Source organism: Prionailurus bengalensis, chromosome E2, assembly GCF_016509475.1.
Source record: "Prionailurus bengalensis isolate Pbe53 chromosome E2, Fcat_Pben_1.1_paternal_pri, whole genome shotgun sequence".
Classification (NCBI taxonomy): Eukaryota; Metazoa; Chordata; class Mammalia; order Carnivora; family Felidae; genus Prionailurus; species Prionailurus bengalensis.
The window spans coordinates 58086491-58111001 of NC_057352.1; the positions used below are offsets into that span (position 1 = coordinate 58086491).

The 24511-nt window shown below is 48.6% G+C and overlaps 1 protein-coding gene across 1 annotated transcript in view; it reads left to right on the forward strand.

Annotated features, from left to right (window-relative positions):
* The first annotated feature begins 4655 nt into the window (after positions 1-4655).
* USP10 (ubiquitin specific peptidase 10) overlaps positions 4656-24511 on the forward strand; it is a 69102-nt gene continuing 49246 nt past the window's right edge. The window contains exon 1 of the mRNA XM_043599792.1: positions 4656-4787. Within this exon, the coding sequence (XP_043455727.1) occupies positions 4767-4787 (21 nt within the window). The 5' untranslated portion in view covers positions 4656-4766. The remainder of the gene's footprint in view (positions 4788-24511) is intronic.

Here is a 24511-nt window from a genome sequence, read left to right on the forward strand (position 1 = left end):
CGTTGCCGCCTGAACTCCTCGCTAATGCGAAGGTGCCGTGGTTAATGGCTCGTTTCATGAGACCGAAGTCGCCGGCACATCCGTCTCTGGGCCGATCCCGGGCCCGGTCCTCTGAGGCCGGCAGGATATGCTGGACGTTCCGGAAAATCAGTGGAAAATCAGAACGGCAGTGAGCCTTCTGTGAGTGAGCGTTCAGTGCCTTCTCAGGCAGGCTCAGAATGGGGAGTGCCATCTAGACCACTGGTGCCTCTCCCCTGGTCTCCGCTTTCCTTACCGGTGTCTCCCCTGGCGACGGGGACGTCCCTGCCTGGGGTGGTGCCAGGTGTGGGGGAGACAGGGACAGTGGGTGGGTGTGCTGCTGCTTTGCACGGGTACGTCAACTCGATCACGACTGCCAACCCAAAACGAGAGCGACGGCAGGACAACCAGAGGAGACAGGGGCACCACTGCAAGGGCACGGGCTGGGAGGTGGCAGCCTGGGTCCCCGAGTGCTCCCAGGGCAGCCGGCCGGGCCGGAGTGCGGCCTTGACGGGTAGCGTTAAGCAGGTTTCACGTAACGCGTCCTGCGCCGTGAGCCGCAGCTGGGGGCTCAAGTGGACAACCTCGGGTTCCAGTCGGCTCTGGATGAAAAGTCCTCTGTGTTGGTTTTATTAAGGGGCCCAGAGGAGCCCCACAGCAGAAGGGCCACGTGACGACGGAGACAGAGAGGGGAGCCACGCGGCCACAAGCCGAGGCTTGCCAACGCCAGAAGCTGGAGAGAGGCCTGGAGCAGACGGTCCCCGGAGCGTCCAGAAGGAGCCCAGCCTGTCCACACCTTCATCCCAGACTCCCGGCCCCCAGAACTGTAAGAGGACAGATTCCTGGGGTCTTAAGTCTCTGGTTTGTGCTTTGTTATAGCAGCCCTTCCAGACTGTCAGCGAGTGGGAAGTTCCGTAGAGCAAAACAAAGCAGGCTAACAGGAGGGAAGGACGGAAGGTGGCCATGAGGGCCAGAGTGGCCGTGACCTCTTCTCAGAGACCTGAGTGGGTGAGGGGAAAGAAAGTTCCGGGCAGCCTGGTACCTTGGGGCTGTCATTCTCAAACTGCTTTACTTCGGGACTCCAGAAAGCCTTTGTTTTTATAAGTTATGTCTGTTGTTATTTACCATTTAGGGATGAAAACTGAGGTGTCCCTGGGGGGCTCAGTCAGTTCAGCGTCCAATTCTTGACTTCAGCTCAGGTCACGGTCGCATGGTTTGGGGGCTCTCGCTCCGTGTCAGCCTGCTTGGGATCCTCTCTCTCTCTCTGTCTCTCAAAAAAAAAGGGGGGGGGAATGAAAACTGAGACATTTAAAAATAAGTATAATAATGTAATAATCATAAAGTCATTGTGTATCAACATAAAAATAACGTATTTTTTTTAAAGTGGAAAATAACTCTTTTCCAAGGCAAATAATTTGCGTGAGGAGAGTGGCATTATGGTGGAATTCTGTAAAGCTCTTTAACGTCTGGCTTAATAAGAAAATAGCTGGGTTCTCGTATCTGCTGCCGAATTCAGTCTGTTGCGATATGTTGCTTTGACTGAAGCGTATGGAGAAAATCCAGCCTCGCACAGGGAATGTGGTGGGGGCAGGGAGGGAGGGGTATTGTCCTAAAAAGTATATTCCTCAAAAGGAGTGATGTTTTTATTTTTTAACTTCATTCATTAAAAAAAAATTTTTTTTAAGTGTTTATTTCTGAGACAGAGAGAGACAGAGCATGAGCGGGGGAGGGGCAGAGAGAGAGGGAGACGCAGAATCCGAAGCGGGCTCCGGGCTCCGAGCCATCAGCACAGAGCCCGACTCGGGGCTCGAACTCACAGACCGCGAGATCGTGACCTGAGTTGAGGGTGGATGCTGAACCGACTGAGCCACCCAGGCGCCCCCATTCATTTTTTAAGAAGTGAGGTTTGCAGATAATTGTGGCTATCTTTCTTCGTTGCTCTGCTCCAAGCTGACAGATTTCTTAAGGGAAAATTCAAATTGGCATGTGAAATCGTATCAATGAACTTTATTGTACTCAGGTTGAAATCCATCAGTCTATCTTGTGCCCTACAAGGATCTTTTACTCGTGCATGATTTTATAACATCCCACATGGGTCATATGGGAAATATCGATTCCCTGAGTTATGCACATCTTCCAAATGTTAACGATCGTTAACAAGTGCCAGGCACGATATCCCATGTGCTGGACCATTATTTCATGTCCTCGTGGCAACATACTTGCAAAGTGGCGGTTTCATCCCCTGTGTTAACTAACGTCCTGTTGTTGCCGTAAAAAAGGACCACAAATCTACTGGTTTACGTATGACTATTTTACAATTCTGCAGGTCAGAAGATTTACGAAAATCGAGGTGTGGTCAAGGCTCTGTTCCTTCTGGGAGAAGGAGGAGAAAATCTGTTTCTTTCCCTTTTCTAGCTTCTAGAGACTGCGTGCATTCCTGGGCTCATGGCCCTTTCCTCCATCTTCAAAGCCAGCAGTGTAACATCTTCAAAGCAATCTCCCTCTCCCTCCCCACTCTCCCTCTGGTGCCGCCTCCCTTTTTTCCTTGTAAGGACCCTTGTGCTTACAAGGGGCCCACCGAGATAATCCAGAAAGCTCTCTTCCTCTCAAGGTCCTTAATTCTCCAGGTCCTCAACTTAATCCCATCCTTTTTGTCACGTGAGGTCATGTAGTCACAGATTCCAGGAATTAGGACGTGGGTACTTTGGGGATGGGAGGGGGGCTGGCATTATTTTGCCTACGGTACCCCTGTTTACAAAAGACTCACGGAAAGGTCAAGTAACCTGCTGAAGTTCACACAACCAGTGAGTTGGGGGAGTCAGGATTTTAATTCAGGCTTATCTTGACTCTGGGTTCCTCCCGTGTCCCTAAACGCATTGCAAAGACCAGGGCCTGCTCAGCACTATAGGGCCCATGATGATTGTTGATATTTTCTCTTTACTATTTACTCCTTTGTATCGAGAAACCGTGTGTTACTATCTCTATGAGTGATTTGAAGATTAGAATTAGGTCTTATTTATTATAATTTTTATTTTTTGTTCAAGCACCGTTAACGATAAAAATCAGACATCAACCACCCCAAGACACCAGTGGGTTTTCACATACCTTTGTCTTTATCCATGCGCATGTATTATTTTTCTGCATAGCATGGATACAATATTATATTGCTTCCCCAGCTTCCTGTTATATAATTTTTTCAAACGCACACAAAAGTTGATGGTACCCCTTTGATCGGATTGTGAACATACGCCTCATTTGCCTTCCATGTACAGTTGTGCGTCTTTATACGCTGTTTTTTGTTGAACCATTAAAAAATAACTCACAGGCATTGTGACATTGACCCCTAAATTCTTCAGAGGCATATTCTAACAATAAGAACATTCTCTCACGTGAGCATAATATCATTAGTATGCCAGGACAATTACCAATAATTCACTGAACGCCTCTGTATCTCCGGGCCATACTCCAATTTCTCTGTCAAAAGACATTCACCGGCTTAAAAAAACACATCAGGATCCCATCAAGATTCACCCACTGTATTTGGTTATATTTTTAGCTCTTTCATTTTAGAACAGTTTCCTCCCTCTCCCTGATCTATTTTGCATGGCATCCCATTTTTGAGAAGGCGAGGCCCTCGGTCTTGAAATGTAACCATGGATCATACTGTTGACCTCTGCTGCTTGGCACGGGGTCCGGCAATAGCAAGCTCTCTCCGTGCACGTTCGTGGAACAAGCGAGACCAGGGATAAGGGTTGTGAAAAAGAATCACAGAAGCTACTTTTTTTTTTTTTTTTTTTTTTGCTTTTGAGAGTTGGCCAAGTTGTTCACACTCATCTAATAGGGCCTTCCCAGAAATCCTGTGAGTTCAGAAATTGTATGAGTCTCCTTTACAGGTGAGGAAAACAGAAGGGTTTAGAAAGGGAAGTAACAGGTCTGAAATCACTCACCTAGAAAGGGAGGCCCAAGCAGATGGTTAAGTGCGTGGCCTGGTAGGGGGCTCACTGTTTCTGGAATCCGTGCCCCCAAAGTCGATTTGTCTGCGTACGTGCCTGCACGTGTGTAACGGGCAACACGGACTGAGCGCTCACCGGGCGCCAGGCCCCGATGCTAAGCGCTTTACGTGTGCGTTTGAGTCTTCGCCACTGCCTGGCAATAGGCGTGGCCCAGAGTGGGCGCTCAGGCAACGTTTGTGGGATGAACAGCGAATAAATGAATGAATGCACGGAACTGTTATCACCACGAGCAGGGGAGGCTCCTCCCGGGCCCTCGGCGCTCATTTGGGAGACCCCGGCCCAGGGAGACCTTGGGGTTCGGCGCCCGGGGCCGGCCTCAGGTCGCGCGGCCCCGGGCTCCGGACGTCCCGAGTCACGCCCAGCACCCCGGAGGCCCGCCAGCAGGTGAGAGGCCCGGGCCGGCCGGGCGCTTTGGCATCATTACCCCCGTCCCCCGCCCTTTCTCCTTCCCGGACCGCGGCCGGGGCCCCCAGCGCGCGGCCCCGCGGCCCGCACCGCGAAGGGGCGCGGGCTCGGAGTCCACCAGGCCCACTCCCGCCGCGCACGCCCACCTGTCGGCCGCGCATGCGCACCAGGCGCCCGGCGCGCCCGGCCGCCCCGCGCCCCGCGGCGCGCGGCCAGTGCGCAGGCGCGGCGGCCGATGCGAGTGTGTATGTGCGGGCGAGAAGATGGCGGCGGCGGGGGAAGCAGCGTGAGGAGTCGGACGAGCGCCGAGGCTCATTGAAACGGGCCGCCATGGCCCTCCGCAACCCGCAGGTAGCTGCCGGCCCGCGCCCTGGGCGGGAGCGGCCCCGAGCCGCGGCGGGCGGCCCCGGGGCGGGCGGGCGCGCCCTGCCCGGAGCGAGCGTGTGGGAGTGGGGGAGGGCGCCGGGACACGCTGCCCCGGACTAGGCCCCGGCCTCCCGCCGCCGCCGCGCCCCGGCCGCCCGCCGCCGCCCCGCGCGGAGCCAGCAGGGGCCCGCCTTCGGGGAGCAGCGGGGAGGGGCGCCGGGCCGCCTGCGGGGGTCGCGAAGGGGTTAACCTCCGGGGGGACCGCGGGGGAGCCGGGGGTGCGGAGGTGGGGGGGGGCGCCCTGGGCGCCCCGGGAGAGGCAGCCGGGGGGCTTCGAGAGGCCCCGCCGCGGCGGGGCTCTCCAGGCACTCGGGTCACCTCTGGGCGCGGAGCGGGACCCCAAGGCGTGGGGGTGCCCCGCTGCCCCCGTGCCCCCAAAGGTCGCTTCCTCAGCTTGATGGACCGCGGGGGGCTTGCTGGTTCTCTGGTTTGGGGACACGAGTCACTGGGGAACAGCCTTCGGTTACTGTTGCAAAGGAAAGTGGAAATCAAGTCCCCAGGACCGTACTTTGAGTTGCATCTGAGTGACATCTTTTGCATGAACCCATCTCAGCCTGGCTGACGCTAACGCGCCGTGTCACAGCACCAGCCGAAGTTTAGGGACCATTTACAATGATCCCATAGTGGAGGGAAAGAGTGAGACGCACCTTTTTCTCTTCTGGGGAGGTGTACGTGTAGAGTTGACCCCCCCCCCCCCCAATTTTCAATGACTCTGGGTATTACAGTTGCTCCTATGGTATTATCTTTCAGGCTTGCTTTCGACCGCTGGTTTTTTGACATCTAATCCCTAGAAATTTCTGCACTTTATACCGTCCCAGTGTGCTTTGGTATTGAAATGTGGGAAAGTGAAACAAAGTAGCTACTGGGAACACTGGTGGCCGCAGATCGCCTCTGCGAACTGTTGGGTGTTTCTCGCCCTTTGGAAATGAAGTCGATTTTAATAGCTGTTGAGATTAATGCCTATCCTGAAATTTAAAACGCGAAAACTTTTTTTTTTTTTTCTTAAATGAGATCTTACAGGAGGCTGGAATGTTGTCAAATTTTTGATACTTTAGTTTGCAGAAGTTTCTCCCTTTAACTTCTTGTTCACTTGTTCATCTACTTTGTATTTCCTATGGTTCTTTGCAAAAAAAAGGGGGCTTAGCATTTGAGTAATTTTTTACAAATGTGTAATTGAAAGATTTTTGTTTTCTTAAGAGGTTTGATATTTGCCTTTTTCTCAAATATAAACGTGTATAGCTCATTGTTAAAATTGGTATGAACAGGTACGAGATTCATTGTGAACGAACGTGTAATGTATTCATAGTGATTTTGAAGTGAAGGCATGTTTAGCCATAATTCATTCTATTATTATTTTTTTTTTCAAGATTTTATTTTTTTAAGTAATTTCTATGCTTAACTGTGGGGCTCAAGCTCACAACCTTGAGGTCAAGAGTTGCGTGCGCTACAGGCACCCCTAATTCAGTCCATCATCATAAGCACCAGTTACAATGCAAACCTGATTTAAATGATAACTAGCCGTGACGATATATAAACTTAATTGTAATTTCATCTACATTCATTGTCCTAGTATTGACGTTTCAAACAATATTGCCTATACCCATTTTTTTTTTTAATTTTTTTTTTCAACGTTTATTTATTTTTGGGACAGAGAGAGACAGAGCATGAACGGGGGAGGGGCAGAGAGAGAGGGAGACACAGAATCGGAGACAGGCTCCAGGCTCTGAGCCATCAGCCCAGAGCCTGACGCGGGGCTCGAACTCACGGGCCGCGAGATCGTGACCTGGCTGAAGTCGGACGCTTAACCGACTGCGCCACCCAGGCGCCCCGCCTATACCCATTTTTAGAAAACCGCAGTGGCGAAAGTCAGTTGAACATAAATGTTAGCAACTCTTTGAGGTTATTCTTTTAATACGTTTATTTTTAAGTATAATTTGAGTGCTTTTAAGTTCTAGCATGGAGAACGTAGCAAAAGAATAGTTTGATTTCTCATAGTCTTTTTCAAAGAAGAGTAATGAAAACAAGTAATGAAATAATGTGACAAGATTTGGTAATTGTATCCTGCTTGCATCAGGCTGAACATTTTTTTTTTTTTAATTTTATTTATTTTGGAAGAGACAGAGCGAAAGCAGGAGTGAGAGCACGTGCACAAGCAGGGGAGGGCCAGACAAGAGAGGGAGGGAGCATCCCAGTCAGGTTGGTGCTGTCTGCTCAGAGCCCGCCTTGGAGCTCAGTCCCACGAAACCGTGAGATCATGACCTGAGCCAAAATCAAGAGTCGGACGTTTAACCCACTGAGCCTCCCAGGCACCCCAGGCTGAGCATCTTAATACATTTGTTTTATTAGACCTTCTGTCCTAAGAGCCCTGCAGAGACACTGGTCATTCACTCATTAATTCAACAGTTACCGATCACTTACCATGTGTTAAGCATCATGAGATGCATGTGACTTGTGTACAATTGGGAATGACAACTACAAATTAACAGTAAGGGTTTTATATTAAAATTGGGTTGTTGGGGCACCTGGGTGGCTCAGTCGGTTAAGTGTCGGACTTCGGCTCAGGTCATGATCTTGCAGTTTGTGGGCTCGAGTCCCACATTGTCCTCTCTACTGTCAGCACAGAGCCCGCTTCTCGGATCCTCTGTCCCCCCCTCTGCCCCTCTCCTGCTCATTCTGTCTCTCTCAAAATAAATAAATAAACTTTAAAAAATAAAACAAAATTGGATTGTTATGCTTACAATTTTGAAAATTTATATAGATTATATTCTATTTCCATATGATCGTTGAACCCTGTTCCCTGGATTGAAGTGAACCAGTGGAAAACTTGGAAACATTGCTAATGCCAATAGTTTTCAACATTTTAACAGGTATAAAGGATGAACTTTGACAATGGAAGTGTAAGTACATCTCTTAATTTGTGAGTATTTGTCGTCTGATGAAATGATTTGGGGTAATTAGTGTGAACCGACCAGTCCTTCCTTAAACCAGGAATCGTTTGTGGGTTTGTGGTCGTTGTAGTGAAATTCCCCCTGGTAATGCCTTCTACACTTTATTTGGCTATCACGTGGCTTCCTGTCCTGGTGCCCTGAAGCAGGCTCACTCTGGTCTTTGCATTACCTGGCAGTGATGGGGCCCCACACTTTACATCATGGAATCTCTTGGATCCACTTTACAGCATATGGCGGAGTGTCCCCGTGTGGTGGAATATCTATCTGTTTATAACTGACCGCTGTATTAGTATTTCTCAAAAGATACATTTTTACTGGAACCTCGTAGTGAGGCAGCTGAAGCAGATACAGTTATTTGAAATACAGGATATTTGGAGATGCTGATTTTCCTTTGCACAGCGACAGCAGAAACTCAAACCTGTTCTGCGACTAGGTGGGTTTCAAGTTGGTGAAGTGACGTACCGGTCGGCAGTGCAGACGAGGTGCGTCGTGCGCTTGGGTCCATCTTGGTGGGACCACAGTTTACCGAAATTGCAGTGAGCGCTAAGCCAGCCTGCCTCGTTTTCAGTTCCTCTCTAGAGCAAAAGTTAGGACCTGCCTTCCAGTGCACTTTTATGTGGAGCTGGCGTGATCCAATAGTGCTCGACGTGGGAAAACTTACAGGAGGAAAGGGTTACAAAGTGTAGCGATCGTCTCATGCCAAACCTGTTGCACATTTTCTCTGCCCGTGTATGATATTCAGGAACTTGGGAAAAGTTGTGTCATCTGTGTTTGAATTATCAGCCACATCAAGGCTAATTTTTTGTTCCTTTTTGCGTTTGTACTGATTTGTCATGTGAGTTTTTGCTGTTAATGGATCTGGTTTTTCAAGAGGATCATTAAAGGTGGTTGTCGAGGACACTTGTTACTTTGCTGCTCGCACACTGAAGTATGAGAAATTGTAGGAAGAGCTCGAGAAATTGTAGGAAGAGCTCGCTTTTGGGTTTGTAATTAGGCGGCTGCATTTCTATTTACTGCTTCCCGTGCGAGAACCACTGGGCACAAAACAGATAAATCTGTTTGCAATGGAGTTAATTGGCCTGGGGCCATTGGATTACTGTCGTTTGTCACTTTAGTGCCACTTCAGCAGTGTCGATGTTCGTTTCCAAAGACTTACATGTGCTTGGATTGCAGTTTGCCCGTTTGTTGAAGTGATCTCCCCAAAGGTCTTTTTGTGACCGTCTCTGTCACTGCAGGCTGGATTAAGGACTAGTGTGGGCAACATAAAGGTGGCCCGTGGGTTATGCTCATAGTATTTGTTTCAAGGATTAGACATTGTAGAATCTGTCATAACCCTAGATGTGGCGTCTTCGAAATGTATGCTTTTTGCGAGCTGGCTGTTTCTGTGTGTTTGAAAGCTCCTCAGCCGTGACCCCATTCCAGCAGAAGACCTGAGAAGCCAGAAGCTCTGGGCCAGTAACTCCATTCTGCCCTCTGTCTTGACACGTGCGGTTCTCCTGTTGCCCTCTCCCGGGAATCCAGTAGGTGAGGTGTAGAGGTGGAGGTGTGGTTTAGGGCTGGGAGAGTAAGGTGATGCAAAGGGTTTAGTGCCTATTACATTTTCCTACAGTTTCCTTTTCTGGCCTCCTGGAGATTTGTTAGATGACAGCATGCGCGTAGCCTTCGCCCAGCGCCTGCCGCCAAGTGTTCACGCGCCGATGCCGTCTGCTCTTGTGATCCTCAGGCCCCTCTCTGGTGGGCTTTGTCTGCGGCTTTAGTGGTTGCCAATCTTCAGATCAATTCTCAGTTTATGTTTTTGGTGTCGGCTGGTGGGACTTCTAACTCTCCTTCTCACCACTGGTGCGTTACAAGTGGAGGCGCCTCCTGGTGGAAAGTCTGGGCTCCCCACTCTTGCACCTTGGGCATTTTTTTTTACATCTAGTTGCCCTTTCTTTCACCCCTACTTATCATATATGACAGTGGCAGATTTTGTTTTCCTTGTCCTTATTTCATGAGGAAGAAATTTTTTTCATCTCTGTGTACTGTATGCAAATTGCTGGCAGGGTGGGGGGTGCAGAGTGCCATGAGCAGTGCACCCCCTGGAGCTGTCATTCTAAGAGGGGACCTGCTGGTTGTGCTGGAAGTGGTGGGGGTGGCTTTTCAGACCAGTGTCTCAATTGAGTTCTGCTCACTGTCCACAAAAATAGTCGTTTACCATTACTGCGAGTACATGTCATAAATACTCATGTTGTAAAATGCATTAAGTAAAGCTAGACGTGTTGTCAAATACGTCCCTTGAAATTTTAAGTAGTATTTCCACTTAGATGGCTGTCAATGTGTGTATATTTATTTGAGGCCGGAAGTAGACCTTCTGGGTAGATCTGATAATTGGACGCGGAGGAACTTATTAATTACAACACACTAAAATTGCAGTGATCAGCACTTGAGTGTTGTGCAGTGTGTAAGTGTCATGGTTTGTAAAGGGCATGGCTTGTTTGAGCCTTACAGCCATCCTGCGGTGTCTTGTCATCACCGGTTCACAGATGAAAAAGTGAGACCCACGCAGCGTGGGACTTGAAGTCACGTGGCTGCTACGTGCATCACTGGGGGCTTGCCAGCAGGTCGTTGGACTTCTGAATCCTTTGTTTTTTCTGCTTTGCCAGACTGCTTTCCTGCAAGAGACTGATCAAGGTGTAATGCTTCACATAGTGACCCCGCCGGAGCAGCTCCTGAGTGAAAGTTGATAGAATGGATGAATGAGTGAAATAAAAATGGAAATGATTCAGGACTGTGATCTCACTAAGAGTTGCTAGTATGTTACCAGTTGCTGAATTTTGTGTGGGGTGTGTCCTTGTTGATTTTATCTTGAAACACATAGTACAGATGTGCTCTTTCTAACACATGCGAACGACCCAGAAGTATTTAACGTGAAAAGTTGAAGTCATGCTCTTTCTCTCTGGCCTTTAATGCTCAGTTTGATATACGTCTTCCGCCCCTTTTCCCGCGGGGCGTTTCTGCGAGTCTGCTCGAACCACACGGCCACTGAGCTGAACTTTTTGGAGCAAACCTTGTTTCTAACATTTTTGAAGGCATCTATTCAAGCACAGTAAGTTTTCTTCGTTTTACCTGTTTTAGCCAGGGAACGGAGCAGATACTCTAGAGGTTAAAGTATACTGAGAACTGTGGAAATGCTCTACAGATTTCTGAGTAATAAAATGTCCAAAGACTTTTTTTTTTTTTTTTAAAGACATGGCTTTTTGAAGAATTCAACCCCTTAGTTATAGCAGCCGTGCCATCCAGTTTTTATGCGGTGAAAAGAGGTCTGACTCAAACTCAGATTCTTGTCTCTTGGTCCCCTCTTCACTAGAGAAGGTTCCTGAGAGGATGAAGCTTTCCTTATTTGGAGACAGTGGTCACCAGCCTGAGTGAATAGTGGGGGTGCCGGTAACTAACTTGGATTTTCCTGCCTTCTCCAGAAATCGGGTTTTCTCCTCCTCCCCCCTTGTTTTACAAGAACGTGCTACAGTGGCAGAAGAGGAAGCACTGTCCCCTTGCCCACCTCGGGTCCCTCTCCCCGGAGACGACGGCATTCCACCACTTCTGACTCTAATAAAACGCAAGATCAGGTCTTCCAAGGGTAGCGTTCTGCTTCAGCTGGAATTACTTTGTAGGCTATCAGACGCTTTTATTCAGAACCACGTATAAAGGACTTTGTATCTTTTGTGATTGTTCAAAGCAAAATTTTTGGCGCCTGGGCATTAGGAACGCAGAGCTGAAGAGCGAGTTGCTGTGCTTTAGAAGTTCACGGAGTGGGAGGGGGGAGAGAAACAGGCTCGTTGGCGAACCCTGATTTGGGGTGGTAGTTCCTGCAACAGAAGTGTGGAGAACATTGCCAAGAACTTTCGTTCGTTCACTCAGCAAGTAGTTATTGAGTGGCTACTGTGTACCAGGCACTGAGGATGGGGTGATGGGCAAAAGCGGGCATTGTCCCTCCTACCAGGGAGCTTACTGTCTGGTGAGGGAGACGGTCGCTGGTCAGATAATCACAGCAATGGCTGTGTCGTTCCAGACTGAGAAGTGTGTCCCAGAGGAAGGGAACGCAGTGTGTTGGTGTGGCCCGGGAGGGTCGGGGAAGAGTTTTCTTCCCTAGAAGGGGTGCCTTGGCTGAGATGCACAGCTGCGGACCGTGCAAGCTGCGGGTGTACCGGCCCCGTGGCTGGAGCGAGTTGAGAGGGCAGTTAAGAGGACTCGGAGAAAGCCCACGTAGGTGTAGAGCTCCGTGCCTGAGAGGAGAGGCCTCCAGGGGTCTGCCCAACCTTGTAGGGTTTCCCGAATGTGAACGTCTTTACGCCGAGAAGTGTGGAAGGAGGGGGCCGTCCGGCGTTTGACCGTGGAAGCACGTGATCGAGCTGCCTCGTGGGCTGACGCTGTGACCACCCTGTGCGGAGTAGACGCGTTGTAACGAGATCACGGGGGCCACGAGATGAGGCCGGGGGGCTTTTGGATTCTTGTTCAGGGAGAGTGCAGGGTAGAGCAGTGGCATGATTTAGTAAAAGGTATTTAGGTGTAAGACGGATTGAACAGGAGGAGAGCGAGACTGAGCGTCAGGGGAGGCTGGGAGGATGTCTCTTCTGAAAAGGTGGCATTTGGGCAGAGGAGCACAAGGACAAGGGCATCTGGGAGACGGCGGGCGGAGGAGCAGAGTCCCAAAACCTGAGGCACGTGTGGGGACCCGGAAGAGGTTTGTGGCTGAAGTGCTGTGTGGGGGGAACGGGTGGGGCCGGAGTCAGAGGCGAGGTGAGGGACCCCGAGAGAGGCCAAGCCGCAGACACCGTGGGTCTTGTGAGCAGGTGCGGGTCTGTGAGAACCCACAGGATTTCGGAACAAAACCACGGGTTTTAGTAAGTGGTGGCACCGCTCTGTGCCAGCCTTGCCCGTGGCGACGGCCTCGGGGGGCCAGGTGTGGTACTTCCCGGCTGTCAGAGCTGTCCCTCTTCCGGCTGTCGCCCAGATCCGGGAGCGTACTCTGTGCTCACGTCAGCACCCCGAGCGTCTTGAACCCCAGAACTTGGAGGGGGAAAAGCAGGGCATTCTTTTGGGGACATCTGAGGCGGATTAATGCAAGGCGAATAGCTTTTGGGTGTCCTCAGTGCTGATTGGTAGAGTGTTAGGAAGGCCATGTGGGGACATTATGCCCTTTAGTTTTGGGGGGGCACCTTTAAAAACAAACATTTGTTTCTTCATTATGGTCTTAGGAAATAAAATATAAGAAGAACATGTCCCTCATAATATCCCATGACCCAGAGGTGACTTTCCTAGGTTAATACTTTGAAATGCTTTTCTTCAGTCCTTTTTTTTTTTTTTTTTTTAATGTTTTTATTCTTGAGAAGGAGCGTGCGCGTGCGAGTGGGGAGGGGCAGAGAAAGGACAGAGGATCCCAAGGTGGCTCCGTGGTGACAGCAGCGAGTCTGACACTCACCGACTGTGAGGTCATGACCGGAGCTGAAGTTGGACACTCAACCGACTGAGCTGCCCAGGTGCCCCTCTTCAGTCTTTTTTATAGGAGATTTTAGAAATTTGGAATCATTTTGTATGATAGTATTTTTTTCTTTCGTGTTAACATTTACTTATATTTGAGAGAGAGACAGAGTGTGGGCAAAGGAGGGGCAGAGAGAGGGAGTCACAGAATCTGAAGCAGGCTCCAGGCTCCAGGCTCCAGGCTCCGAGCTGTCAGCTCAGAGCCCGACGCGGGGCTCAAACTCACGAACCCTGAGATAATGACCCGAGCAGAAGTCAGATGCCTAACTGAGCCACCCAGGCGCCCCTATATGATAGTATTTCTCAGGTGGGGACCCTTGGTCCTAGTCTTCTGTCATAATCACCTGATGGCCATCCAGACCTACTTGCTGGGCTCCTTGCGGGCAGGCCTCTAAATCTGGGTTTAGGACAGCTCCCCCCAGGGTATCGCAGCTCGGCTCAGGTTTCAGAGCCTCCACATGGCTTTGTTTCCAGTTTGTTTCACGTAACCCATTGAACACGTTGCCATGAATAGGATTAGCTAAATCATATTTTGGATAAAATAATTTATCCAGTCTAGGTTGACTGTGAACAACAACCAAGATAGATGTATGTACCACTGTGAGAGGTGATAAGATCTAATTTTAGCACCGAGTAGAACGGATTGTGGGGACAGAACCAGCACGAGACGCCTGAAAATTTTGCCACTTTGAAGATCTGTCCCATTGGGTCTTCAGAAGGACGTTCCTGATTCATTCCTTTTCGGCATTTATCCAGCTCTTGCTGTGTGCCAGGACCTGGATGGGGTGTTAGTTGCAAGACACAGTTACAGAGAAGTAATCTGAGTACAGATACACTCTCCCAAGCCAGAGAGGCGCACCACTGCTGACCCCTGTGCTCTGCATTGTGGGTGGGATGTAGGGGACGGGGTGGAAGCGGCCCAGACTCCACCATGGCTCATTTCAGCCGTGACCATGTGATGTCCCAGGGAATTGGGATGAACTTTCTAATTTGTTCTCAGGTCTGGTCGTAGTCAAAATTTGTCTGAGGTTGTGTGTACGGCATTAAGCCAGTCTGCCATCAGAAATTCTTGCCATCTTTTTTTGCTGCTGGTCGTGGATTGGTCCGTTGAGGAAATTCTTGCCTCCACTTTTCCACAGACGTGCGAGCATAATTACTGCTCCTTCCCTCTCCTTATCGAACTCCTGCCTTTTTTAAATTTTTTTTTTTTCAACGTTTATTTATTTTTGGGACAGAGAGAGACAGAGCATGAACGGGGGAGGGGCAGAGAGAGAGGGAGACACAGAATCGGAAACAGGCTCCAGGCTCTGATCGAACTCCTGCCTTTTACGTGCCACGGCTATATGGTATGAGTTGAGGGTCAGGAACGTACATTTACTTTTCTGGGACTAGAGGCAAATGAGAAGGAGATAAGAGGTAGGAGATAGCTTTTATATTTATATACATACACACACACACACACATATATATGTGTATATATATGTGTATATGTATATATATGTATACATGTATGTATGTATATATATATAATTCGCAGTAGTCTCTGCAGTAGTTTTGGCTGGAAACTTAGCTGACTACACACGGTGACACTGTAGCAATATCCTAGCATTGACTAGTTTTGGAAACAATTACCACGGCTGAGTTTGGAGTTTGCCTCTTATCCTATGGCACAAGTTGAACAGATGGACTTCTTTTCTTTTTAAGGTGGACAGAAAGTACAGTATCATTTTGTTTCTTGGACATTGATTTCTTTTCGGGTTGGAACATAGGTTTGAGTTAGCTTTGTCAGTCCTTCACTTTCCTATGAAAAAGGAAAGGACTGCCTTGCATGCAATGTGCAGGGTGAGCTTTGAGGCCCCCGTGGACTTTGGTTCTGTAGATGCCTTATCTTTCCTCCGAGGGTCAGTCAGCTGTTCGTGGAGGCCTGTAGCCTTCCGGGCCCTGTGTGGGCCCTGTGCCCAGACGGGGCCCTGCCTGGCAGAGGAGAACAGCACGGGTCGGTTGTCTAACTCGAGCTCTCTCAGGTGCTCTGAAGTAAGAGTAAGGATCCCGGGAGTGACCTGGTGGCACAGGAAGGCTTTCTTGAGGTCTGGTTCTCCTCCAGCACCTCCACTGCCAGTACAGGGTCTCGCCTTTGGGGTGTGTGCAGTGGGTAAGTTACTTGACAGAGGGGCCACTTGGAGGAAATGACCAGTACATTCAGTACATTCAGGGCTGCACATGGGTTTGTTGTGGGGTTTCTCGTTCTGGGCATGAAGATTAGCACCGCAGCGTGCAGAACGGCGAGGGACAAATTCGTCCTTGGTGGAAATACCCTTTAGTGCCAGTCCTGAATAAGAAGGATGAGCTGCTCATGAAGTGTTCTGATTGGTTGTAATTTTTGCATTAAGAACGAGTGGGTGGGGTGCCTGGCCGGCTCCATCGGTGAACACGTGACTCTTGGTCTTGGGGTGTGAGTTCAAGCCCCTTGTTGGGTGTAGACTTTGCTTAAAAAAAAAAAAAAATGCACAGGCGACCCGAGCTTCTTTTAAGGGTCTTCATGGCTTTCTTTATCTCTGTTGTGTAGTTCCTTGAATCCAGGCGACTGATCTGTGTATCAGATCATAAAGTATTTTGTTTAATTCTCTGGGTTGTTTCTCAGTAAATGTAGTCCTGAGATAGATCAAAAGGCAGTTACTGATGCAAATACAGTGCTTTTAGGACAGCTTTCCCATGCCCTGTTAGTAGGCCGTGGCAGTGATCCTCTGATCCCGTCAGAGCCAGTGCCGTTAACTCTCCCAATTCGAGAGCCACAGAGCCAACAGCTTCCCAGGTGGAGAGCCTAATTGTATGTCAGAGCTGAGCATAAGTTTCATGAGGGCAGAGATTTGTTTGTTTTGTTCATTGATACATCTCCAGGGCTTAGAACATGATCAGTGCTCAGTGAGTATATATTGATGTACAAATTAATGGGAGATGTAGCCCAGTCCATATATTGAGGAAGTTCACAGTTGCATGTAAGATAGAGGCTAATCAGCTGTTACAATCAAGAGTGTGTAACTCAGCAGGTTTTTTGGGAAAATAGTTGGTAAAGCTAAGACTCTGGAACTGTGTTGTATGATGTGAGGGGTCATCCAGGCCAGAGAGGCCCAGCATGCACAGCAGCGTGCACGGAGAGAACTGCCGTGCTGGGGTGTGGGGAGCCTTGGCCCCTGAGTCTGGGAAGGTAGATGAGTGCCAGGCGCTGAGCTCTTACGTGCTCTGCTGGGGCTTTTTGTCCTGAACGGTTGTGATAGGCTGCTCCTAGGGACCAAAGTCAGATTCCCATTTTGGAGAAAGTGCCGTGGTGGCCACATGTGGTTTGGAGGGTGGAGGCTGAGCCTGGAGGCAGGAAGGGGCAGTTGGGTGCTCCCATGACCAGCTGAGCAGCACAAAAGGCCATGGGGGCCGAATAAGGCTTTTGGGTGACCAGTTGAAATGGGATGCAGAGGGAACCAGGCAGCTTTGTTGTAACATACGTAATAATAATAATGCACTTTCCTCTTTAATGAAATAGGATTATACTATATGTTGTTGAGTGAAGGTTTTTTTTTTCTCCCCCACTTGTGAGTATTCTCCATTATTCAACTTTTTCCTCAATGTTATTTTTAAGTACTGTGGTGTATTCACAATTATATTTTACACGTACTAAAAACAGTGATGGACATTTTTTGGATACATTTTTTAGCTGTTTCTGGTTGTGAATTACCTTATTTCCCAGAACTAATTAAAGCATTAAAGTAAACTGAAAGATACATTTAATTCATTGGTTATTTGGGGGGTAGAGGAGAAGATATATTTTGCTAAGTAATATTAAGTAATTAGTGGTAATTTAAAACATGAAGGGCTTTTTTTTCAAAATTTTATTTTTAAGTGATCTCTACACCCAACATTGGGGCTCAAACTCACAACCCTGAGATCAAGAATCTCATGCTGTACTGACTGCACCAGCCAGGTGCCCCGAAAATAAGTTTTTTATTATATTTTTATTTTTATCCGAGAGAGAGAGAGAGAGCACACGTGTGTGTGAGCAGGGGGAGAGGGGCAGAGGGAGAGAGAGAGAGAACATCCCAAGCAGCCTTCACACTCTGCGTGGAGCCCAGTGTGGGGCTCTATTCCATGATCATGAAATCCGGAGTTGGACACTCAGTTGACTGAACCACCTAGGCGCCCCAAACATGACGTTTTTTCATGTTGGATTTTAACACTTTGTACCAGTTTGATCAGAAGCCAGTTCTATGTGTGAACTACTTGGAAAAGATTGAGAAAGATCTTTTCATAAAGTGTTTGTCAATAAGCTGATTAATGTTTGGAGAAGGCCAACTATTTTAGCTGTTGCTACAGATGTTCAGGAAGATAACTGGTGCTCTTACCCTGTGTAGGTAGTGGGTGACTAAGCCTGTAACTGAGGTGTAGGAAAGTGCCGGGCACGTCCTGAGTCGTGTAGTTACGTGCTCAGTGCTTGGGAGGTGCACGTGCGAGGCTCTGCAGCAGTAATTCAGAGGGTGAAGGAAGGGAGGGATGAACAGCCTTGACAGTGAAATAGGATTTTGGCAAATGGGGAGGCAGGCGGAGGGCATCCTGTGGGCAGACAGTAGGGCCTGCGTTTCTGATCAACCTGATTTTGGCTTTTGGAGTGACCTTACTTTCTCTGAGTCCCTTGGTTGCTGCCACTGAACCTGGAACAAGCCTTTTTATGTCCTTTATTGTGCGCTTCGTTCCTGTCTTAGGTAGGATGCTTTTGAGAACAAGTGAAAGAAAGGCCAGCTCTAATTGGCTTACAGCATAAACTAGAGATTTATTGGCTCATGGAACCAGAAATCCCAGAGGTAGGTCACGCTTCAAGGTTGGTTTGATTAATCAATTCAGTGATATCTTTGAGGATCTGGTTTCTTTTCACTTCTGTTGTGTCAGCATTTTCCTAAGACTAGTTTTCCTCCGAATGAGAAAATAGTCACAGCGGTTGTAGGCTTCCTATGTATGTCCAGCCTATTCCACATCAACCAGAACAAGAGAGTGGACGTGTGATCCAGAATTCTTGGCTGTGTCTTGGGGTTTGTGCCTTCTGGGTCACCCTTGAACCGGGTGCTGTGGGCAGGGAAGGTGGGTGGCATGCCAGGTCGGGCTCCCATCTAGAGCTGGGAGTGGGTGTGTGTCAGCCTTCTGGACTGGGTGACCACTAAGCAGCAGGGGAGGAGGAAACTGGACATGTGGAGGATGGCTGCAGAGTCCGTTACAGTCCCATCCGGGAGCACCACTCCTTCCCCCTCTCCTTTCCCAGGTCTGTCACTTCCTCCGTGTGTGCATTCTTCAGGTAGTGGACTGTGTTCTCAGGGGGGTCTACTCCCCCCAAATAACAGTTAGAAATCCCTGTCTTTAAGAAAGAATGTAATGATAAAATGACATCTGTGTATCAATCATTTTTAATGTTCACTTTCGAGAGAGAGACAGAGTACAAGCAGGGGAGGGGCAGAGAGAGAGGGAGACACAGGATCGGAAGCAGGCTCCAGGCTCCAAGCTGGAAGCACAGAGCCTGATGCGGGGCTCGAACCCACGAACCGTGAGATCGTGACCTGAGCCGAAGTCAGATGCTCAACTGACTGAGCCCCCCAGGTGCCCCACAATCTTATTATTGAGGTGCGGTGTGTGTTCAGAAAGGTGCTACTCCTGCCTTTGATTCATGGAGATACTGTTCTCTGGGTCTCAGTCGTGGGATGTCGATAGGGGTCAGTTAATCACTTTCCCTTCATGTAGTTGCCCTTGTTCTTGCCAGATAAAGCTTTCTGAACATTTTGGTACTTTGTTGAGATTGTCCCAGGAATTTGGGATGGAAAGGTACATGATTTAAGATAATCTTCAAGGTTTCTCTTCCGGGATGTTGGCAGAACCATGAAGTCTGCCGTTGGCGTTCGTGTAGGAGCTGGTTTTGAGAAAATAGCGGGCCTTTGGAATTGAAGGCGAAACCAGAGCTCGAAAGTAGGAGTGCCGTGGGGCTGGCAGCCTGAGAAGTGGGCCTGGAACTTGACCGAGCGGCCGGGAGAGGATGGGAGTCTGGGCTTCACCAGCACGGTTTGAGGCGGGGAACAGAGCTGTCTGCGGGACGGGGACAGGCGTGGACAGGCGGGGGGTGGGGAGGAGGGGTGGCTGGAGCAGAGTCCGGACCTGCAGGGGGCGGGAGCCACCCACGGGAAGAGTGTGTGTGTGAGAGAGAGCTCCCAGTGTGGACAAATCGGGTGCGTGATGGAGAGACAGACTAGCTGGAGGGTGTGAAAGGATGCTAGGATGGGAGGTTGTTTGTGAAAAAGCAGAGTGTTGGAGGTGAGTGTTCGATTTCAGCTAAGAGCAGATGGGAAATGAGCTCAGTTATAAAAGAATGGTCTTTGTGGAAAAGACGGGTCGAAAAGTTACCTGGGAATGGAATTTTTTTATCAAATTGTTTCCAGTTTGCTTGCACGATGCTTTCTCTTCTGGTTGACATTTAGCTTTGTGGTTTGCCGGTAAGTTGTTAGTGATCAGTAAACCCTTGAAAGCACTGACAGAGTTCCCGTTTTAAAAACATGCTCTGCATGTTGTTCATCAAGCAGAGGGTCCTTTCACAAAGTGATCGCTTCAACTGGTTTCCTGGTTGCTTCTGTCTGGTTTGGGGCCATAACTGAGTGGCGAGGTAGCTGTGCTCGCCTGGCCTTCCCTCGTGCTGTCTTAGTTTCCCCAACTCCTCAGCTGCCTGGAGTGGCCGTGGGAGCGCCCTCCACGGCGGGCCAGAACCCTAATTGCACGTCACGAGGACACAAAGTGTTTAGCATGTTGAGTGAAGCCTGGGCTCCCTGCTTGCCCCCACTGAACCCTGGAGTTTTGCAGGGAAGGCCCGAGGATCCTCAGACGATTCCAGGGGTAGCTTGGGGCTGAGAACCACTGCCACGGGCCTTCGTCCTGCACAGCTGACCCCGCTCCCCTGCCAGGTGAGCCCCACCAGTGGTTGGTGTTCTCTAGGGAAAACAGCATTGTGAGCCAGGTGGGTGAAATACTTTTCCAGGAGATTCAAGTTTCGAGCTCCCCATCTTTACTATAGGGCAGACTTCCCGAAGTCTCAGGTTTTGTTTTTTTCTAATAAAAGATTTTTAATCCTAACAGCCATCTTGCAAACGTAATTCAGGAATGGAGCGCAATCTGTTATTTTGGCTGGTAAAGGAAGCTGTTTCTGCATAGTTGCGGGCTTTGTTTTCGGCAGATCATTAGGTGAAAGTGAAGCCGAAAAAGCCAGCAGCGGACTGCTTCCTCAGTGGGCTCGGCCCGGCCTTAGCTGTCAGCACCCGGTTTTGCTTTCTCTTATTTTCAGCAGATCGTAATTTTGCAGCTTTTACTGCTTGGACCGACTCTTCTAAGTAACTTTGGTTTTCATTAACAAGCAGAGCGACTCCTGAAGGGGAACGTTCTAAACTTGCTCCCTCTGGGTGTGTGGGCTGCGGGGTGTAAGTCAGGCAGCTCTGGATCTTGCAAGGTATTTAGGAAACCATTGGCAGTGGGCAGCAGATTAGAAGGAAATTGTTTATGTAGTCACACTGCTTTTTTCCAAATGTGTTTTAACTTAAAGTTCTGGTTTAGTGATGCACGCTCCTTTTTGGCAGGTGGCCTTCGGTAGCTGAGCTTCTGTTGGTTTGGTTCCAGCCTGTTCCATTAAGTGAAAACCCCTGTAGAACAGATGCATGTGCAAGTTTCTGCCCGCGTAGCACCCTTTTTAATGAAACACCCAAGGTCTGATTCAGTGTTACTGGCAGCAACTGTCTGCGTGTGGTGTGGGGTTTGAGTAGGCGGTTGGGGGATCTAGGCAGTTAGAGAGGCCGTGCCGGGCTGGAACAGTCTCTGGTCTAGTGCTCGGGCAACTACGGGAGTGGGCACCCTGATGGCGATACCAGGCAGCAGGTTACAGGTGTCATGCCCAGTATCGTAGGTGGTGCTGGGTACTACTAGTAAGAGTCTTGGGACCCAGGAACACGAAATCTTAAAACGCATCTCAGCGTGTGGATGTTAGCAAAGTATTTAAGATTCTGCTTAATATAAGTGAAGGATTAATACTGTGGTCCTTGGTCTTCAAGAGCTGCTTTTACTTATTCGATTCTGGTTTAATGTTTTAAAAGTTTATTTTGAGAGAGAGAGGGAAGGAGAGAGCACGCACGAGCAAGAGGTGGGGGCAGAGAGAGAGAATCCCAAGCAGGGTAGAGCCCAGTGCAGGGCTCGAACTCACGAACTGTGAGACCATGACCTGAGCCGAAATCAGGAGTCAGACGCTCAAGCGACTGAGCCCCCCCCCCCGCCAGGCGCTCCCAGAATTGCTTCTGTAGTGCAGCTGCCTCATCCACCTTATTTGTAGACGTGCATTGGTTAATTCTGCACCAATTTTAAAACATTAACCATTTTGAGGTATAATTTAATAGAATAAATGTACCGATTTAAAATTTTCAGATTGAGGTTTGACACGTCTATGCCAGGGTAACTGTTACCACAATCAATCTGTTGTCCAGAAAGTTCCCTCATGCCCCTTTGCCATGAGTCTCTGCCCCACAGTGGGTGACTGCTGATCTGCTTTCTGTCACTGGGCATATCCCCTTTTGTAGGAGTTTGTTTCTGTGGAGTTATGCGGAGTGTACTCCTCTCTCTGGCTTCTTTCGTTCTCCACAGCACTTTCAGATTCATCCGTACTGTGGGTAAGAGTCCTCTCCTTTTCAGTGCTGAGCAGTATTTCATTATGGAAGTAACACAGTTCCTCTCTTTACCTCTTTTTTTTTTTTTTAATGTAATTATTTATTTATTTTGAGAGAGAGAGAGAGTGAGCAAGCAGGGGAGGGGCAGAGAGAGGGAGAGAGAAAGAACCCCCAGCAGGCTCGCCGCTCAGCTCAGGGTGGAGCCCGATGTGGGGCTCCATCCCACGACCCTGGCATCATGACCTGAGCTGAGATCAAGAGTCGGACGCTTAACCGACTGAGCCCCCCAGGCGCCCCTCTCTCTTCACCTCTTGGTGCACGGTTTTGTTCCAGTGTTTGTTAGGAACGAAGCTAAACTAAGACTTGCGTTTATCTGCAAGTCTTTGGTGGACGTAGATTTTCGCTTTTGTGAGTAAAATACCTGGAAGTGGGATTGTTGGGTCATGTGGTCAGCGGTGTGTTTTGTTTCATAGAAAACTGCCAGCTTCTCCAAAGTAGCTGTGTCATTTTCTATCTCCACCAGCAACCGTGAGGATCCCCCTTCTTCCGGAGCCTCACCAGCACTTGGTATTCTCAGTTATGTTAACTTTCTTGTGCCTCAGTTTAAAAGGAAAGAATTTTTTATTCACAAGAACATGAGTCATATTTATGACCGAGAAGTGGATCTGACTGCAAATAGGTGGTTCTTAGTAAAATATGTTAAAAAAAAAAAAAAGTTTAAGCCAAAAATAGAGGGGGACAGTAAAGACTAGGAGAGTGCCCTCTCCACACTGGACACAGGTGACTTTCTTGGTAGGCAAGGATAGTAGGGGGGTGGTAGGGAATGAAAACGGATTTTTGAAAGGTTGACTGGCCCCGATACTTTGTAATCACACGCATGGTTTTTTCTACCCCCTTTTTTCCTTCTAGATTTAAAATGTGAAAGTCGATTTTTCTTTAGTCTGGGAGACCACGTGGTAATTGTGAATGATTTTCCTCTAGGCCAAAACAAGTATGCTCTTAATAAGTTTTCTGTAAAGCTTAATTCAGATTCTCTTGATTATGTTTAAATATATATTTAAAAATGAAAGGTTATATCTTGGTTATATTTAAAGATTATGTTTATTTAGTTTTTAAAGTTTATTTATTTTGAAAGAGAGAGGGCGAGTGAGCTGGCGAGGGGCAGAGATAGAGGGGGAGAGAGAATCCCAAGCAGGCTCCTTGCTGACAGTGCAGGGCCCAACGTGGGACTTGATCCCGTGAACTGTGAGATCATGACCTGAGCTGAAACCAAGAGTCTGCTCAACTGACTAAACCACCTAGGTATCCCTAAAGATTACATTTAAAGTAAGTGTGTGTGTGTGTGTGTGTGTGTGTGTGTGTGTGTGTGTGTATTTCTTTTGTATGTGTGTGGGGGGATCCCAAGCAGGCTCTGTGCTGTCAGTGCAGAGCCTGACATGGGGCTTGAACCCAGAAACCGTGAGATCATGACCTGAGCTGAAATCAAAAGTTGGATGCTCAACCGCCTGAGTCACCCAGACGCCGCCCCCCCTAAAGATTATATTTAAACGTGAAAATTGTGCTTCTGGCCGGAACATCTCTTGTGATCTTAAAAACCAGTCAGAGCAAACGGGGTGATTTGGTGGCACTGACATGGGGGAAGTTTCCTGTTGTTGTGGAGGTTGGAGAGGCTGTCATTCCTTATCCCAAGAACTTATAGTTGGGGTGGGAGAGTGGGGATCTCTTCTTCCTCTTCTTGAAATGATTTGTTCAGCAAAGCTTTTTTGAGCACCTACTGTATGCCAAGTACTGCATTGACTGCCGGCAACACGCAGATGAATTTAACTTGGCTCCTGTTCATTAAAAAAAAAACCTTTATGGGGGCATAATTTATGTGCAGGGAATGTCACCCATTTAAAGTATACATGATGAGTCTCAACAAATGTGCCCACATATGTGGTCACGTCAACAGTTAAGGTACTTTTCTACCCTTGCAGTGGCTCCCCAGACCTCCCCTCCCTGAAGCCTGTCCGCACTCACCCTTGGCCCCAGCAGAGGGAGCGCTGCTGTTTCGGTGTCTTGTTCGTTGGTGTTTTGCTTGTTTTCCCTTTTCTTCTCTGTTCTCTCTTTTTTGTTCTCTGTTCTCTCTTCCTCCCTGCCTTGTGTCTCCCCACCAACCCTGTTCCTTCCTCCCTAGATTAGCAGCTGGGTGGTGGTAATGGAAATGAAAATGGTGGAATCTTGAACTTTTCTACTGGAGCTAAATTCACTCCCTAATAATTTATCAGCTTTCATCCATGTGATAAAAATTCTAGATAGAAGCTATTGTGTAATGAGGGCTCTTTTATCCTTCTGTTTAGTATTAGTTTAGAGCAAAGTAAGTTAAAATTTAACTGCCATTGTGTAAAGTACCTAATGCAGATGTAGGACTGGGAAGTTGGTACGAAATGGATTTCTGTTAGATGAATCATATTTTCTAATTTTGGAA